At 47.5% G+C, this 18,013-nt stretch overlaps 1 protein-coding gene across 3 annotated transcripts in view; it reads right to left on the bottom strand.

Moving 5' to 3' along the window:
• LOC139550134 (CTD small phosphatase-like protein) overlaps window positions 1–18,013 on the bottom strand; it is a 49,212-nt gene that overhangs the window by 7,322 nt on the left and 23,877 nt on the right. Inside the window, exons 2-4 of one of the 3 annotated variants that reach the window (XM_071360782.1) lie at window positions 8,959–9,116; window positions 8,643–8,675; window positions 5,435–5,536 (exon numbers count right to left, since the gene is read on the bottom strand). In XM_071360782.1, the coding sequence (XP_071216883.1) occupies window positions 5,435–5,536; window positions 8,643–8,675; window positions 8,959–9,116 (293 nt within the window). The remainder of the gene's footprint in view (window positions 1–5,434; window positions 5,537–8,642; window positions 8,676–8,958; window positions 9,117–18,013) is intronic. The other 2 variants (XM_071360783.1, XM_071360784.1) reach the window with 2 other exon arrangements.

Here is an 18,013-nt window from a genome sequence, read left to right as displayed (position 1 = left end):
ACGTGGGACTGAACAGTCTCTACCGCTGTTGACTCTCTAACGTGGGACAGAACAGTCTCTACTGCTGTTGACTCTCTAACGTGGGACAGAACAGTCTCTACCGCTGTTGACTCTCTAACGTGGGACTGAACAGTCTCTACCGCTGTTGACTCTCTAACGTGGGACAGAACAGTCTCTACCGCTGTTGACTCTCTAACGTGGGACTGAACAGTCTCTACCGCTGTTGACTCTCTAACGTGGGACAGAACAGTCTCTACTGCTGTTGACTCTCTAACATGGGACAGAACAGTCTCTACCGCTGTTGACTCTCTAACATGGGACAGAACAGTCTCTACTGCTGTTGACTCTCTAACACGGGACAGAACAGTCTCTACCGCTGTTGACTCTCTAACATGGGACAGAACAGTCTCTACCGCTGTTGACTCTCTAACATGGGACAGAACAGTCTCTACCGCTGTTGACTCTCTAACATGGGACAGAACAGTCTCTACCGCTGTTGACTCTCTAACATGGGACAGAACAGTCTCTACTGCTGTTGACTCTCTAACACGGGACAGAACAGTCTCTACTGCTGTTGACTCTCTAACATGGGACAGAACAGTCTCTACTGCTGTTGACTCTAACGTGGGACAGAACAGTCTCTACCGCTGTTGACTCTCTAACACGGGACAGAACAGTCTCTACTGCTGTTGACTCTCTAACACGGGACAGAACAGTCTCTACTGCTGTTGACTCTCTAACATGGGACAGAACAGTCTCTACTGCTGTTGACTCTCTAACATGGGACAGAACAGTCTCTACTGCTGTTGACTCTCTAACACGGGACAGAACAGTCTCTACTGCTATTGACTCTCTAACACGGGACAGAACAGTCTCTACTGCTGTTGACTCTCTAACACGGGACAGAACAGTCTCTACCGCTGTTGACTCTCTAACATGGGACAGAACAGTCTCTACCGCTGTTGACTCTCTAACACGGGACAGAACAGCCTCTACCGCTGTTGACTCTCTAACATGGGACAGAACAGTCTCTACTGCTGTTGACTCTCTAACATGGGACAGAACAGTCTCTACTGCTGTTGACTCTCTAACATGGGACAGAACAGTCTCTACTGCTGTTGACTCTCTAACATGGGACAGAACAGTCTCTACTGCTGTTGACTCTCTAACATGGGACAGAACAGTCTCTACTGCTGTTGACTCTCTAACATGGGACAGAACAGTCTCTACTGCTGTTGACTCTCTAACATGGGACAGAACAGTCTCTACTGCTGTTGACTCTCTAACATGGGACAGAACAGTCTCTACTGCTGTTGACTCTCTAACATGGGACAGAACAGTCTCTACTGCTGTTGACTCTCTAACGTGGGACAGAACAGTCTCTACCGCTGTTGACTCTCTAACATGGGACAGAACAGTCTCTACTGCTGTTGACTCTCTAACATGGGACAGAACAGTCTCTACCGCTGTTGACTCTCTAACATGGGACAGAACAGTCTCTACCGCTGTTGACTCTCTAACATGGGACAGAACAGTCTCTACTGCTGTTGACTCTCTAACATGGGACAGAACAGTCTCTACTGCTGTTGACTCTCTAACATGGGACAAAATAACCTCTACTGTGACCAAAAGCTTGGCAATTAAATTACTTCCATTTGCATGGATCTAAGACGAGACTTTTCTGAGTCTTCTTATCTACCTGTCAGGTGTGCCGGCAGCTTGCTCTGCACTAACTAGTTAGCTACTTTTAAAAATGACTTTTTCCCCCAGAACAGGTTAGAAAATGGTGACGCTCTCCGAGTTGGTTATCTATAAACTCAGACTGCTTTACAAACACACGGTGCTGCTAGCTCACAGCAGACACAGCCTGGATCTGTCCTACTGGAAGTTGTTGAGGACACAGAGGTCCGTAAAGGAGAAAGGAACCGATGACGCGCTCTCTGTTGTTTTATCTACAGCTCAGACTGCTTTAAGAGACGAGAGACAAATGCTTTTTGAAGTCAGTTCAATTCTTAAAAATAAAATAAAAATCACAGTTTTCAATTTCGGTTTCAATTATTTGGGTTGAACGCTGTAACAACACCGAATAAAACCATGAATAAAAGTCCCATGAGGGTAACGACTGCCCAGTAATGCTTATCACTTAATATATTTCAGTTGTTATGTTTACTACATTAGTTTTATTTGATGACTTTATTATGTCATTCTAAGTCATCTCATCTCTATAGAGCTGCTGTCTGACAAAATCACTGTTTCAGTAGTTGTTCCAAGTAAATAAAGGCATACTTTTATGACGGCTGAATAGCAACTATCAACCACTTAGATCATGTATTTTCAGGTAGAGATACCTGGTGAAGCAACAGCTGCTCTCTATATCACCTCACGATACGTCGCTAAGCAACAGCTGGTCTCTATATCACCTCACGATACGTCGCTAAGCGACAGCTGCTCTCTATATCCCCTCATGATCACGATACGTCTCTAAACAACAGCTGCTCTCTATATCACGATACGTCGCTAAGCGAACAGCTGCTCTCTATATCCCCTCACGATCACGATACGTCGCTAAGCAACAGCTGCTCTCTATATCCCCTCACGATCACGATACGTCGCTAAGCAACAGCTGCTCTCTATATCCCCTCACGATACGTCGCTAAGCAACAGCTGCTCTCTATATCCCCTCACGATACGTCGCTAAGCAACAGCTGCTCTCTATATCCCCTCACGATCACGATACGTCGCTAAGCGAACAGCTGCTCTCTATATCCCCTCACGATCACGATACGTCGCTAAGCAACAGCTGCTCTCTATATCCCCTCACGATACGTCGCTAAGCAACAGCTGCTCTCTATATCCCCTCACGATCACTATACATCGCTAAGCAACAGCTGCTCTCTATATCACCTCACGATCACGATACGTCACTAAGCAACAGCTGCTCTCTATATCCCCTCACAATACATCGCTAAGCAACAGCTGCTCTCTATATCACCTCACGATCGCACATTCTTCTCTCTTCTGTAGCAGTCGTAAAAGTAACAAAGACCGGACAAGGGCGCGCGCAATGGATTATGGACATTTTAGTTATTTACAGCGTTTTATGTGCTAAACTATGTAGAATTTGGCTTGCTGTAAACTACAACTCCCTACTACATCGCACAGTTCAGGCTGTATCTGATCAATCTCTAGAGAAACACTGCAATGCGCGCACTGAGCTCTCAGGAAAAAAAACTCAACAAAATGGAAGTTTATTAAAACACGAAAAATGAATGGCTCAGAACTAAGTACTTTACAAACACACGGTCTAATGTATGTATAACACTACATGATTACAATGAACAGAACAAGAGCAGTGGATCTAGGGGAACTGAAAGTAAAGAGGAAACTGTTCTACAATATGTAGGTTAAGTCTACACATTATGACAAAGGCAAGATAAGCCTCATTCAACATACTATTTATTTGCATTTAACTAGGCAAGTCAGTTAAAACTTCTTTGGGGTAGGGGGCAGTATTTTCACGTCCGGATGAAAAGCATGCCCAGAGTAAACGGCCTGCTACAAAGCCATAAAAGCTAGAATATGCATAGTCTTAGTAGATTTGGATAGAAAACACGTTTGAATGATGTCTGTGAGTATAACAGAACTCATATGGCAGGCAAAAACCTGAGAAAAAATCCAACCTGGAAGTGGGAAATCTGAGGTTGGTCGATTTTCAACTCAGCTCCTATTGAAGATACAGTGGGATATTGGTAATGTTGCACTTCCTAAGGCTTCCACTAGATGTCAACAGTCTTTCGAACCTTATCTGATGCCTCTACTGTTTAGTGGGGCCGAAGGAGAGAGGAATGAGTCAGAGGTCTGCCAGCAGCCACGAGCTGACCATGCGCGTTCACATGAGAGTTTGCTCCCGTTCCATTTGCTTTTCTGAAGACAAAGGAATTCTCCGGTTGGAACATTATTGAAGAATTATGTTAAAAACATCCTAAAGATTGATTCAATACATTGTTTGACATGTTTCTACTGACTTACGGAACTTTTTGACATTTCGTCTGCTTTTAGTGAACGCGCTTCGTGACTTTGGATTTGTTTACCAAACGCGCTAACAAAAGTAACTAACTATTTGGACATAAATGATGGACATTACCGAACAAAACAAACATTTTTTGTGGGAGTCCTGGGAGTGCATTCCGACGAAGATCAGCAAAGGTAAGTGAAGATTTATAATGCTTTTATGACTTTTGTTGACTGCATAATATGGCGGCTATATTTGTGTCTTGATTGGGCTCTGACCTCAGATTATTGCATGGTTTATGCTTTTTCCGTCAAGCTTTTTTGAAATCTGACACAGCGGTTGCATTAAGGAGAAGTGCATCTAAAATTCCATGCATAACAGTTGTATCTTTTAGCAATGTTTATTATGAGTATTCCTGTAAATTGATGTGGCTCTCTGCAAAATCAAAAGATGTTTTGGAACTTCTGAACGTAAGGCGCCAATGTAAACTCAGATTTTTGGATATAAATATGAACTTTACCGAACAAAACATACATGTATTGTGTAAAAGTCCTATGAGTGTCATCTGATGAAGATCATCAAAGGTTAGTGATTCATTTTATCTATATTTCTGCTTTTTGTGAATCCTCTCTTTGGCTGAAAAAATGGCTGTGTTATTCTGTGAATAGGCACTACCTAACATAATCGGTTGGTTTGCTTTCGCCGTAAAGCCTTTTTGAAATCGGACACTGTGGCTGGATTTACAACAAGTGTATCTTTAAAATGGTGTAAAATACATGTATGTTTGAGGAATTTTAATTATGGGATTTCTGTTGTTTTGAATTTGACGCCCAGCAGTTTCACTGGCTGTTGACGAGGTGGGACGCTACCGTCTCACGTACCCAAGAGAGGTTAAGAACAAATTCTTATTTACAATGACTGCATACACCGGCCAAACCCAGACGACGCTGGGGCCAAATTGTGCGCCGCCCTAAGGGACTCCCAATCACGGCCGGTTGTGATACAGCCTGGAATCGAACCTAGGGTGTCTGTAGTGACGCCTCTAGCACTGAGATGCAGTGCCTTAGACCGCTGTGCCACTCGGGTACCTATGAAGGCTGATGAGGGGAGAATTAAAGCGGGAATCGTTAAAAACGGTGAAACAGCCACCACCTCTGTTAGCCATATTACAACAAAGTTACTAAACATTTCTAACCCCTTTTCTCCTCGGACATCATGGCAACACAAGAGCACAATATGTAGTGATAATAATTTTTTATAAAGTTAGATGCTAAGTCTTTTTACCTTGAATGAGCCGAGTACCAAGTTCAACTTTGTCTCAGAGGAAAATTGGTTTTGCAGAAATAATCTTAACATAAGACATGAAAACTGTACATTGATAATACCAGCCTACCAGGGCTTAATTTGTATTTATTTTTTTACCTTGAATGAGCTGTGTACCAATGTCTCATCCAAGTCGATCACTACACACTTCTTCCCATAGTCTGATATGTTCATCTCTGGTAGGAGGAATTTGGCTGGAGGCTGAAGGAGAGAGAGACGATATTATATGTTAGAGAGAGAGATGGAGGTAGAGAGATGGAGAAAGAGAGAGAAAGATAGGAGAGAGAAAGAGAGGAGAGAAAGAGAGGAGAGAAAGAGAGAGGAGAGAAAGAGAGGAGAGAGAACGAGAGGAGAGAGAACGAGAGGAGAGAGAAAGAGAGGAGAGAGAAAGAGAGGAGAGAGAAAGAGAGGGTAGAGAAAGAGAGGGGAGAGAAAGAGAGGGTAGAGAAAGAGAGGGGAGAGAAAGAGAGGGGAGAGAAAGAGAGGGTAGAGAAAGAGAGGGGAGAGAAAGAGAGGGGAGAGAGAAAGAGAGGGGGGAGAGAAAGAGAGGGGGAGAGAAAGAGAGGGGAGAGAAAGAGAGGGGAGAGAGGAGAGAAAAGAGTGCATAATCAACACATTGAGATGTCATTAGTTAAATGTGTGAGGCAGGGTGGATTAGCAGCCCAGTGTTAATAGTGAGTCTGGTGTTTCCCATGAAGAAAGATTAAGGGAGAGAAACATGAACACTAGCTAACACTGTGCTGTAACGGTCTGCTGGTTCTCTCTTCTGAACAGATCGGGTCTACATCAGACAGAACCAACAGACACGCCGAAGGACTGAAGCTACCCATCCCTGCCCGGCATCATCTCAGAACAGGAATCCCATCATCTTTGTCCTTTCCTCTCAACACTAACCCAGTGTAATATATAGTGTGTTTAATCCCTCCAGATTTCTGTCTAATCTGAGGAGATTGAAGTTAACAACTTTCACACATTCTGACAAACAGTAACAGGTCATGTTGCGGTCAACCAGTACAGATCGAGCTCTGCGTTCCATTTCTCTCTTTTTTTTGTTTGTTATTGTTTCACATTCCAGATACAGTGCACTACTTTTAACCAGGGTCCATAGGGGCTCTTGTCAAAAGCAGTATACTTTATAGAGAACAGGGTGCCATTTGGGACACAGCCAGACAGGACTACTTTCCAGAAAAATCACTGTCTGTCCTTCCCAGGAACGCAGGACTATATTAACACCAGATCAATGTCGCTAACTGAAACATTTTCTACGTGGACCTGAAGTGCTATGGAAAATGGAAGCCCTCCATGACGGTGCTAGTGAAAGACGGACATGCAGCAGATCTAACCTATACAAAAAAGAGGGTAGACTCAGCAATAGGAGACGATAATACACACAGTGACCACGGCAACTAGTACCCTCTGTTCCCTGCCTCGAGGTCAAAGCTGAGTCTATGTTTAATAGACTTGGGTGTCATGGTCCAGACACAGACTGTGGTAGGGGATCTAGCCAGTGTTTATCTTACTCGCTAGATAACGAGCTCTTCTCTAATACCCTCATTAGCTAAATGGGATCAATCACATCCTACTTTCCATGAGAGCAGAATCTATGGCTGTATCCCGAATAGCACCCTATTCCCTATGTAGTGCATAGGGCTCTAGTCAAAAGTAGTGCACTATGTAGGGAATAGGGTGACGTTTGAGATGCACATAGACTACAAGAACCAATGGGATTGAAGCTCTCACAGAGTAAGCCTATGTCTGTAAGGCAATAGGGGAAACTTTTTTATCATAGTGCATTGCTTGTGCACTATGAGTGGCGCAGCGGTCTAAGGCACTGCATCTCAGTGCTAGAGGCGTCACTACACACCCTGGTTCGATCCCGAGCTGTATCACAACCGGGCCGTGACCAGGACTACCATAAAGCGACGCACAATTGGCCCAGCGTCGTCCGGGTTAGGGGAGGGTTTTGATCGGGGTAGGGCATCATTGTAAAATAAGAATTTGTTCTTAACTGACTTGCCTAGTTAAATAAAGTTTCAACATATTAAGTGTAAAATGTAGCATAAACCTCATTGTAATCAGACAGCGTGATTTAATGACAATTTTCTTCAGAAATGTGCCTTACAGAAGCAAACATGTCGTCCCTACAGCTACATTTACTGTTCCTTGTCACAACGTATTCAAGAGGCCATAGTGGCTTCTTCTAGTAAGGCGGTCTGGCTACCAGTTGACTTTCTACATAATTGATGGGTAGGCTGTCTAGGAGGTTCCGTTAGTTTGTTTACCTAGAGAGCGTCTCATTCTGGTCCCAACAGATTATTACGTTGTCTGTCGTTGAACCAAATGAAGACATCATTTGTGAGAGCGATTAAATAGAAGTAGTAGAAACAACACGTCTGTAACTGGCTTTAGAAAAGCCATCCAGGAAGATCGGTCAGGCTGGCAGTTAGTGTTGTTAGGGAGTTTTTTTCAAATGCAACCAAACCACTTGTATCACTCATGCAGGAGATGCAATAAGCTTGAACACCGTTTGATTGCTTACGAACCCCTTAAAAATTAAACCCACCACCATGCTAAATTCAGATAAGAGGACTTCAGCCCCCCCCCCAAAAAAATAATCTAATTGCGATTTGTGTACCAAAATAATGCAATTTGAGATCAAAACACTTAGAATAGAAATAGAATGATGGTTCTAATGTTATGGTTGGAATACAATGGGCATTTGGAATGCAGTTTTGTTGGCATGACAACGGAAGTAAGGGAGGAGAATGGTTGTGACAGAGTAGGAACCAAAGTGTTGGTCAGTGTTTCACCGTGGGACCCTAATTAGATTTAAATAGATAGGTAAATTCAGACAACGAATATTTGCCTTCTCCTCTCAGATTAAGAACAAGCTGTTGCACAAACAATGCTGATATTCCACACCACTGGTACCGGCCTGTAGCAGAGCAAAAGTTTACTAGCAAGATTTGTCCCATCTCAGTGGATTTAGCTAGCGATTAGCATTAGGGGCTAACCCAAAAAATTTTGGGGCACTTTTGCAGCTTAATATCGCAATTTTGATTTAAATTTGATTAATCGTGCAGCCCTACCTAGAGCCAAGACATTCAGAGCAGATACAGAGCCAAATCTTAGACTTGAGATCCATGTGCCTATAAGTCACATTTATCTCATTGGACAGCAACGAGTGACTTAATGATTTACATGATAGTCATTAGTCAGTGTTAGGATCACGGATCTTAAGTTAGGATTCAGCCACTTAAGGACTGAGCGGCCACATGCAGAAGGAAAGATAAATAGTGATACATACACTAGGGATAGGAATAACCTCGACCTGGTCAAACTAGACACACAGAGAGAGAGAGAGAGACAGTGAGAGAGACACAGACAGACAGAGACAAAGAGAGACAGAGACAAACAGAGAGAGACAGAGAGCGAGAGAACGTCACAAACATGGAAACATAACAGTCAATGTTGAAACAGATTTTCTGGAGTTCTTCAAAGACACTTCTCATCTTTATTGTTTATCCGCAGTTTAGAAGTATTGTGTGTGTGTGTGTGTGTGTGTGTGTGTGAGACTTGTCCCTGTGTGTCCTAGTGTGTCTGACTTGTCCTTGTGTGTGTACCTTTGGTTGTGTCCCGTTCTCCTCTGGGGCTGGAGGCAGGGAGGTGGTTGTGTTGTTGGAGGCAGGAGGCTCCACATTGTAGCTCCTAAAGCAACAGAAGAACGTACTGAAAACGCCTGGACTCCTCTGCTTCTTCAAACTGCTGTTGGACTGGGAAACTGGAGGGGGAACAGAGGAGAGACGTTAAAACATTAAGAGTAAAGAAACAGAGCTACTGAAAACACCTCTGCTTCTTCAACCTGCTGTTGGACTGGGAGACTGGAGGGGAAATATATCTTGCTGTGTTTTTGTAAACGCAAATCTAAAATACTTCTTATTGTAATTTCTGCAAAGTATCAGACAAATTTTGTGCTTCAGTTACACTTCTCCACTTAGATGAGAAATCTTTGCTGTGGTTTTCAGACCAATCAAAAGTCCCACATTCACGAACAGGCATTCGATCAGCAGACAGCGCTCTGACTGATGGCAGCGAGAAAATGGCGATGGTTACTTTTCTCTAGTAGTTTTAGCAAGTTCAAATCCACCAGTAACTTCAAGCAAAACATTAGGAAATGTAGCTGGCTACATTTTGTCTGTGGTAAACATAAGAAATCTGATGGCCGTGCATCATCTTTGTAAAAAAAATACCTTGCTCTTTCATTGTATGCTAATTTACTTATGTGTGGCTGCTAGCCAAATAGCGTTGCACTTCTGTTGTCATCTGATGAAAACCAAGCTATTTTCTGGATAATTTTTTTGCATTCATTTATTTAGTTGCCTGCCCCATGTCGCTCTATAGAAGAAAAAAACAACACTTGCCTTTCAATATAAAATGTAGGTGAAATGGTTTAAATCAATGTATAACTCAACTTCTTTACTGAGCAGAAGTATAGCACTCTGGGAAAAACAGAGCAGAGAGAAATACTAATGAATAATATATATGAACGCACATAGCTGCTTTCCTGCAACCGGAAAACAACCCGTGTTATGAAGGCAGCACGCAACCCGTGTTATGAAGGCAGCACGCAACCCGTGTTATGAAGGCAGCACGCAACCCGTGTTATGAAGGCAGCACGCAACCCGTGTTATGAAGGCAGCACGCAACCCGTGTTATGAAGGCAGCACGCAACCCGTGTTATGAAGGCAGCACGCAACCCGTGTTATGAAGGCAGCACACAACCCGTGTTATGAAGGCAGCACACAACCCGTGTTATGAAGGCAGCACACAACCCGTGTTATGAAGGCAGCACACAACCCGTGTTATGAAGGCAGCACACAACCCGTGTTATGAAGGCAGCAGAGTAGTGTAGTAGCTGTTGTTGACCCTGGTCTGACAGACTAAACCACTGATCAGAAAATAACCAGTGACATCAGTCACACATAGCCTAGCTGTAGACGCTCTACCGAGCACGCTCTCTCCCTCTTGTTCAGTCTCTTCCCGCTTCCCTGCCCCCCCACCATACCTCTTCCCCTGTCTCTACCCCCCCCCCCTTCTCTCTCTCTCCACAGCCCCGTAAGTCAGTCAGTCTGACCCGGTAGAACCAGCCTATACAAGGCAGCATTCCTCTCCCTCCCCCTCTCTCCTCCACTCCCCTCCCCCCTCCTCCTCTCCTCCACTCCCCTCCTCTCCTCCCCCCTCCTCTCCTCCACTCCACTCCCCCCTCCTCTCCTCCACTCCCCTCCCCCCTCCTCCTCCTCCTCTCCTCCCACTGGAGCGAGAGCTGCGGTCAGTCCACCCAAGCTCACACACCCAGTCAACCGCCCCTCAACACTCCCAGTCAAACTCCCCTTCTTACGCCCCTCAACCCCTCCCCCCTACGCCCCCTCACCTCTCCGCGGGCCAAGCTGCAACACCAGGGCCAGTTCAGGAGGGTGTAACGTCAGTTACATAATGTTCAGAGGATAGAAATGTATTGTGTCACTCACAGTTAGGTCTTGGCAAAGTCCCAAACCACACACTATTCCCTATATAGTGCCCTACTTTTGATCAGAGCCCTATAGGTGTGTGAATCCTGGTCAAAAGTAGGGCACTATGTAGGGAATAGGGTACCGTTTGCGTACAAACACGTACAAAGCCACCCCCCCCCCCTGCCCCCACTTAAGCCAATCAGATCACGTCTCCCCCTGTTCCTACTCCCCTCCTACAAGCAGCAACTCAATAAGGAGCCACTAACACAGTGAACAGTGAGGCGCTGAACAGAGACAGACAGACTCACTGCTGCAGGACTGTTCTGAGAATAATGATAGGAATATGCTGGATGAGTCCTCCACCCAGGACTCACCGGTCAATAGTGAGGAATATATATCGTCAGTCACAGGCTTCATTAGGAAATGTGTTGATGTTGTACCCACAACAACAATGCGGTCATATTCCAACCAAAAACCCTGGACGAACGGAGATATCCGTACAATGCTGAGAGCCCGTACTGCAGCATTCAACGTCAGCAGAAAGAACCCCGATGACTCTGTGGTGCACAGAAGGCAAGCAGGTACGAGCTCTGCAAATCCATTAGGGACGCAGAAAGACAATACACAGACTCAAACTTTAATTGATGTTTGACAACTCAAAACTCGCGTTGCATGTGGCAAGGGCTACAGACTATCACAGAACACAAAAAAAAGGTAAAACTAGCTATGTGGTGCCTGCCGAAGCCTCCCTCCCAGACGGGCTTAACACATTATCTTCTGGCTTCGAGGCAGACAATCCCGAGTCATACAGGAAGAGACTCTTGCTGCTCCGGATGACCTTTCACTCTCCGAGGCTGAAGTGAGGGGGGAAAAAAAACCTCAAGAGTGAATAGTCACAAAGCTGCCGGCCCAGATGGCATAGCGGGCCACGTCCTCAGAGTGTTGACCAGCTGGCGGACGTCTTCTCGGACAACTTCAACCTGACTCTTTCCCAGGATGTAGTCCCCACCGGCTTTAAAAAGAAGACTACCAGCACCCAAGAAAAAAACACGGTGACATACCCAAATAACTAAAGCCACGTCGCACTCACCTCAGTCATTATGAAGTGCCTTAGAGAGGCTGGTTATGGACCACATCAAGGCCATCATGCCAGGCACACTGGACCCACTCCAATTAGCCTACCGCTCCAACAGATCCATGGAAGATGCCATTTTCCTTCGCTATTCACATGGATGTAACATCTGGACAAGAGGAGCACCTACGTTGAGAAAGTTGTTCATGAACTTCAGTTCAGCATTCAACACTATTGTTCCCTCCAAGCTGGACACCCCCCTCAGATCCCTGTGTCTGGACACCACCCTCAGATCCCTGTGTCTGGACACCACCCTCAGATCCCTGTGTCTGGACACCCCCCTCAGATCCCTGTGTCTGGACACCCCCCTCAGATCCCTGTGTCTGGACACCCCCCTCAGATCCCTGTGTCTGGACACCCCCCTCAGATCCCTGTGTCTGGACACCCCCCTCAGATCCCTGTGTCTGGACACCCCCCTCAGATCCCTGTGTCTGGACACCCCCCTCAGATCCCTGTGTCTGGACACCCCCCTCAGATCCCTGTGTCTGGACACCCCCCTCAGATCCCTGTGTCTGGACACCCCCCTCAGATCCCTGTGTCTGGACACCCCCCTCAGATCCCTGTGTCTGGACACCCCCCTCAGATCCCTGTGTCTGGACACCACCCTCAGATCCCTGTGTCTGGACACCACCCTCAGATCCCTGTGTCTGGACACCACCCTCAGATCCCTGTGTCTGGACACCACCCTCAGCATCAAGGACCCCACACACCCCAGCCACAAGCTGTTCTCTCCCTTACCGACAGGCAGACGGTATCGGAGCATAAGGTCTGATAGAAACTGTCCCTGAGCCTATTGGTATCTACAAGCCATCAGACTGCTGAACATTTGAACTGGACTGACCACCTGCTCTGATTCACCACAACTTAGCACACACCCACACACTACTACCATCCTCTTATTATACTCCTCAGTTTATACACTGCCCCCAATCCCCCCCCATTCACCAAAACACATGTAAATAATGAGACTATAAATTGTGGCTTCCTGTATTATATTGAAATGTTTATTCTATTCTACTGGGCCATTTACTTTATGTTCGTATTATTTCTTATTGTTGTTGCATTGTTGAGAAGGAACCTGGAAGTAAACATTTCATTGGATGATGTATACCATGTGTATCCCGTACACACAACTAATAAAAACTTGATTTGGGACGCAGACAGGATGTCAAATCACCATCACTTTACCTCTAAAAGGATTGGCGTAATCTTCTGAGAGAAAAAAATACATTATTCCAATGGAGTCACATTATTAGGGCAGAGAGCAATCAGATACCATGATGACATCCAAGTTGCAGGAGTCTCTCCCGGTCTGTATGTCTCTCTCTCTCCCGGTCTGTATGTCTCTCTCTCTCCCGGTCTGTATGTCTCTCTCTCTCCCGGTCTGTATGTCTCTCCCTCTCCCGGTCTGTATGTCTCTCTCTCTCCCTCTCCCGGTCTGTATGTCTCTCTCTCCCTCTCCCGGTCTGTATGTCTCTCTCTCCCTCTCCCGGTCTGTATGTCTCTCTCTCTCTCTCTCTCCCGGTCTGTATGTCTCTCTCTCTCTCTCTCTCCCGGTCTGTATGTCTCTCTCTCTCCCTCTCCCGGTCTGTATGTCTCTCTCTCTCCCTCTCCCGGTCTGTATGTCTCTCTCTCTCCCTCTCCCGGTCTGTATGTCTCTCTCTCTCCCTCTCCCGGTCTGTATGTCTCTCTCTCCCTCTCCCGGTCTGTATGTCTCTCTCTCCCTCTCCCGGTCTGTATGTCTCACTCTCCCTCTCCCGGTCTGTATGTCTCACTCTCCCTCTCCCGGTCTGTATGTCTCTCTCTCTCTCTCTCTCTCTCTCTCTCTCTCTCCCGGTCTGTATGTCTCTCTCTCTCTCTCTCTCTCTCCCGGTCTGTATGTCTCTCTCTCTCACTCTCTCTCTCCCGGTCTGTATGTCTCTCTCTCTCACTCTCCCGGTCTGTATGTCTCTCTCTCCCTCTCCCGGTCTGTATCTCTCTCTCTCCCTCTCCCGGTCTGTATGTCTCTCTCTCCCTCTCCCGGTCTGTATGTCTCTCTCTCCCTCTCCCGGTCTGTATGTCTCTCCCTCCCTCTCCCGGTCTGTATGTCTCTCTCTCTCTCTCCCGGTCTGTATGTCTCTCTCTCACTCTCCCGGTCTGTATGTCTCTCTCGCACTCTCCCGGTCTGTATGTCTCTCTCTCACTCTCCCGGTCTGTATGTCTCTCTCTCACTCTCCCGGTCTGTATGTCTCTCTCGCACTCTCCCGGTCTGTATGTCTCTCTCGCACTCTCCCGGTCTGTATGTCTCTCTCGCACTCTCCCGGTCTGTATGTCTCTCTCGCACTCTCCCGGTCTGTATGTCTCTCTCGCACTCTCCCGGTCTGTATGTCTCTCTCTCACTCTCCCGGTCTGTATGTCTCTCTCTCACTCTCCCGGTCTGTATGTCTCTCTCTCACTCTCCCGGTCTGTATGTCTCTCTCTCACTCTCCCGGTCTGTATGTCTCTCTCTCAATCTCCCGGTCTGTATGTCTCTCTCGCACTCTCCCGGTCTGTATGTCTCTCTCTCACTCTCCCGGTCTGTATGTCTCTCTCTCTCTCACTCTCCCGGTCTGTATGTCTCTCTCTCACTCTCCCGGTCTGTATGTCTCTCTCTCTCTCTCACGGTCTGTCTGACACTACCTATTTGTCTCAAATTCCCTGACTGTCTCTCTCACACTGTCTCACTCTTCTCTAGCTCTCCCTCCCTCTCATTTCATCATCCTCTCCCTCTCCCACGCTCTCCCTCTGGCTTCCAGTCAAATTAATGACTGCTTCTCTCACTTCAGTATGCTGGGTATTTAAATCTCTCCTTCAATCTAAGACCGACAGCGAGAGAGAATTAACGAACTAGCCTAGGCATCCATCGATGACAGTGCTGGGCTATAGAGCATCAAGATTAGTGCCTGACAGATTTGGGATTTTTGTATCCGATACCGATTTTAGAGTGGAATATTCATAGATAAGCAATATTTTTTATCATTATAGAAAACTTAAAACCAGCCAGGTCACCCATGATACAAGTCAGTATTCGATGTCCATCCATGTTCTGAGGACGTTGGGAGATGTGGAAACCTGCTACTAGGGGGCAACAGTGAGCGCTGTTACCTTCTAAGTAGGTTTTGGTTTACTAGGGCGTTGTGGACGGCGTTGTGGACGGGGATGGGCGTTGCTAGGGCGTTGTGGACGGGGATGGACGTTGCTAGGGCGTTGTGGACGGGGACGGACGTTGCTAGGGTGTTGTGGACGGGGACGGACGTTGCTAGGGCGTTGTGGACGGGGACGGACGTTGCTAGGGCGTTGTGGACGGGGACGGACGTTGCTAGGGCGTTGTGGACGGGGACGGACGTTGCTAGGGCGTTGTGGACGGGGACGGACGTTGCTAGGGCGTTGTGGACGGGGACGGACGTTGCTAGGGCGTTGTGGACGGGGACGGACGTTGCTAGGGCGTTGTGGACGGGGACGGACGTTGCTAGGGCGTTGTGGACGGGGACGGACGTTGCTAGGGCGTTGTGGACGGGGACGGACGTTGCTAGGGCGTTGTGGACGGGGACGGACGTTGCTAGGGCGTTGTGGACGGGGACGGACGTTGCTAGGGCGTTGTGGACGGGGACGGGCGTTGCTAGGGCGTTGTGGACGGGGACGGGCGTTGCTAGGGCGTTGTGGACGGGGACGGACGTTGCTAGGGCGTTGTGGACGGGGACGGACGTTGCTAGGGCGTTGTGGACGGGGATGGGCGTTGCTAGGGCGTTGTGGACGGGGATGGCGGACGGGCGTAAGCATCCGCTTTCCGATTCCAAAGGTTGTTTAAGATTTTTGTTTTAAGCCGACCCCAAACCTTAGTTAATGCCTGGACTTTACTTTTGCAAATTTGACGTCTGAGAAACATGGATGAACATCTAATAGTGACGTGAGACAGAGCTAGTTGCTTCAAAATAGCCCTGTAAAAAGATCCTCAGAAAGCTGATTTCTCAAATTTGAGGAAAGAACGTTAAATGTAAGCACCACATAACATTTAACAGCCACACAAACACTACGTTTTTCAATGGACAAACTGTTACTCTAGTGAAAGGAGGATAAACTGATTCCAGCAACAACAAAAAATGCCTAGGATCTGAAAACAGCTGCCTAATGCTAGCCGGCTGGAAAACAACGCTATAGCTAAATACTAATACACTGAAAATGTGTCCTGTGTTTTCATCGACTGTAGAGCTTTAGCCACTCAATTCTGGAAGATGTCGTTTAAAAGGAAAAACAACAAAATCACATAATTTGCCGCTGCCGCTTACGCAAAGTGTTGCCTTAGTGAATGTTCCTTGCTATCTGGGGTCCTTTAGCTTTTTGCTAGCTAGCTGGGCTGTTTTATAATTATTATTATTTTTTTAAATTCTGATATGAATCTGACACTGTAGCTAGCTAGCAAGCCCTCCTCAGGGACAATGTTATTGGTGTGCGGGAATGTCAGATTCATATTTAAAATGTTATGTTGACTATCATTGAAGTTGGTGGTTACTACTGGTATCTGATCTGAGGCGAGAAGAAATTGTCCGCCACGTTTTGTGTTTTGGTAAGGGCTCAGAGTGACGTCACGTACTGACCGCAGACAATTTTTTGGGGGGGGGAATAAGACAGGAAACATAGAAGAGACAGACAATTATGGACGGCCACCGTGCCCCATAGGACGGCCACCGCGCCCCATAGGACGGCCACCGCGCCCCATAGGACGGCCACCGCGCCCCATATGACAGCCACCGCGCCTCATATAACAGCCACCGCGCCTCATATAACAGCCACCGCGCCTCATATAACAGCCACCGCGCCTCATATAACAGCCACCGCGCCTCATAACAACCACCGCGCTTCATATAACGGCCACCGCGCCTCATATAACAGCCACCGCGCCTCATATAACAGCCACCGCGCCTCATATGACAGCCACCGCGCCCCATATGACAGCCACCGCGCCTCATATGACAGCCACCGCGCCTCATATAACAGCCACCGCGCCTCATAACAGCCACCGCGCCTCATAACAGCCACCGCGCCTCATAACAGCCACCGCGCCTCATAACAGCCACCGCGCCTCATAACAGCCACCGCGCCTCATAACAGCCACCGCGCCTCATAACAGCCACCTCGCCTCATAACAACCACCGCGTCTCATATAACAGCCACCGCGTCTCATATAACAGCCACCGCGCCTCATATAACAGCCACCGCGCCTCATATAACAGCCACCGCGCCTCATATAACAGCCACCGCGCCTCATATAACAGCCACCGCGCCTCATATAACAGCCACCGCGCCTCATATAACAGCCACCGCGCCTCATAACAGCCACCGCGCCTCATAACAGCCACCGCGCCTCATAACAGCCACCGCGCCTCATAACAACCACCGCGCCTCATATAACAGCCACCGGGCCTCATATAACAGCCACCGCGCCTCATATAACAGCCACCGCGCCTCATATAACAGCCACCGCGCCTCATATAACAGCCACCGCGCCTCATAACAGCCACCGCGCCTCATAACAGCCACCGCGCCTCATAACAGCCACCGCGCCTCATAACAGCCACCGCGCCTCATAACAGCCACCGCGCCTCATAACAGCCACCGCGCCTCATAACAGCCACCGCGCCTCATAACAGCCACCGCGCCTCATAACAGCCACCGCGCCTCATAACAGCCACCGCGCCTCATAACAGCCACCGCGCCTCATAACAGCCACCGCGCCTCATAACAGCCACCGCGCCTCATATAACAGCCACCGCACCTCATATAACAGCCACTGCGCTACATGGCTTGCTGAAATGACATGGAACGACCCACATACTAAAATGAGGTAGTTCTGCGCTTCCTATGTATGACTCATCGCAATCACATCACACAAAAACTAACATCAACCAGGACTTCCGGCTCTGCTCAGTCCACTGCATGGCTCCAAATATAGCCGACAGCTGGGGGAGGATGTAGTGCACACAGACAGACAGACAGAGAGGAAAGGAACTGTCCATTACT

The sequence above is a fragment of the Salvelinus alpinus genome, chromosome 23, assembly GCF_045679555.1.
Source record: "Salvelinus alpinus chromosome 23, SLU_Salpinus.1, whole genome shotgun sequence".
In the NCBI taxonomy this organism is placed as follows: Eukaryota; Metazoa; Chordata; class Actinopteri; order Salmoniformes; family Salmonidae; genus Salvelinus; species Salvelinus alpinus.
The sequence above is the reverse complement of the archived record's forward strand: the minus strand, read 5'-3'. Positions and strand labels throughout refer to the sequence as shown.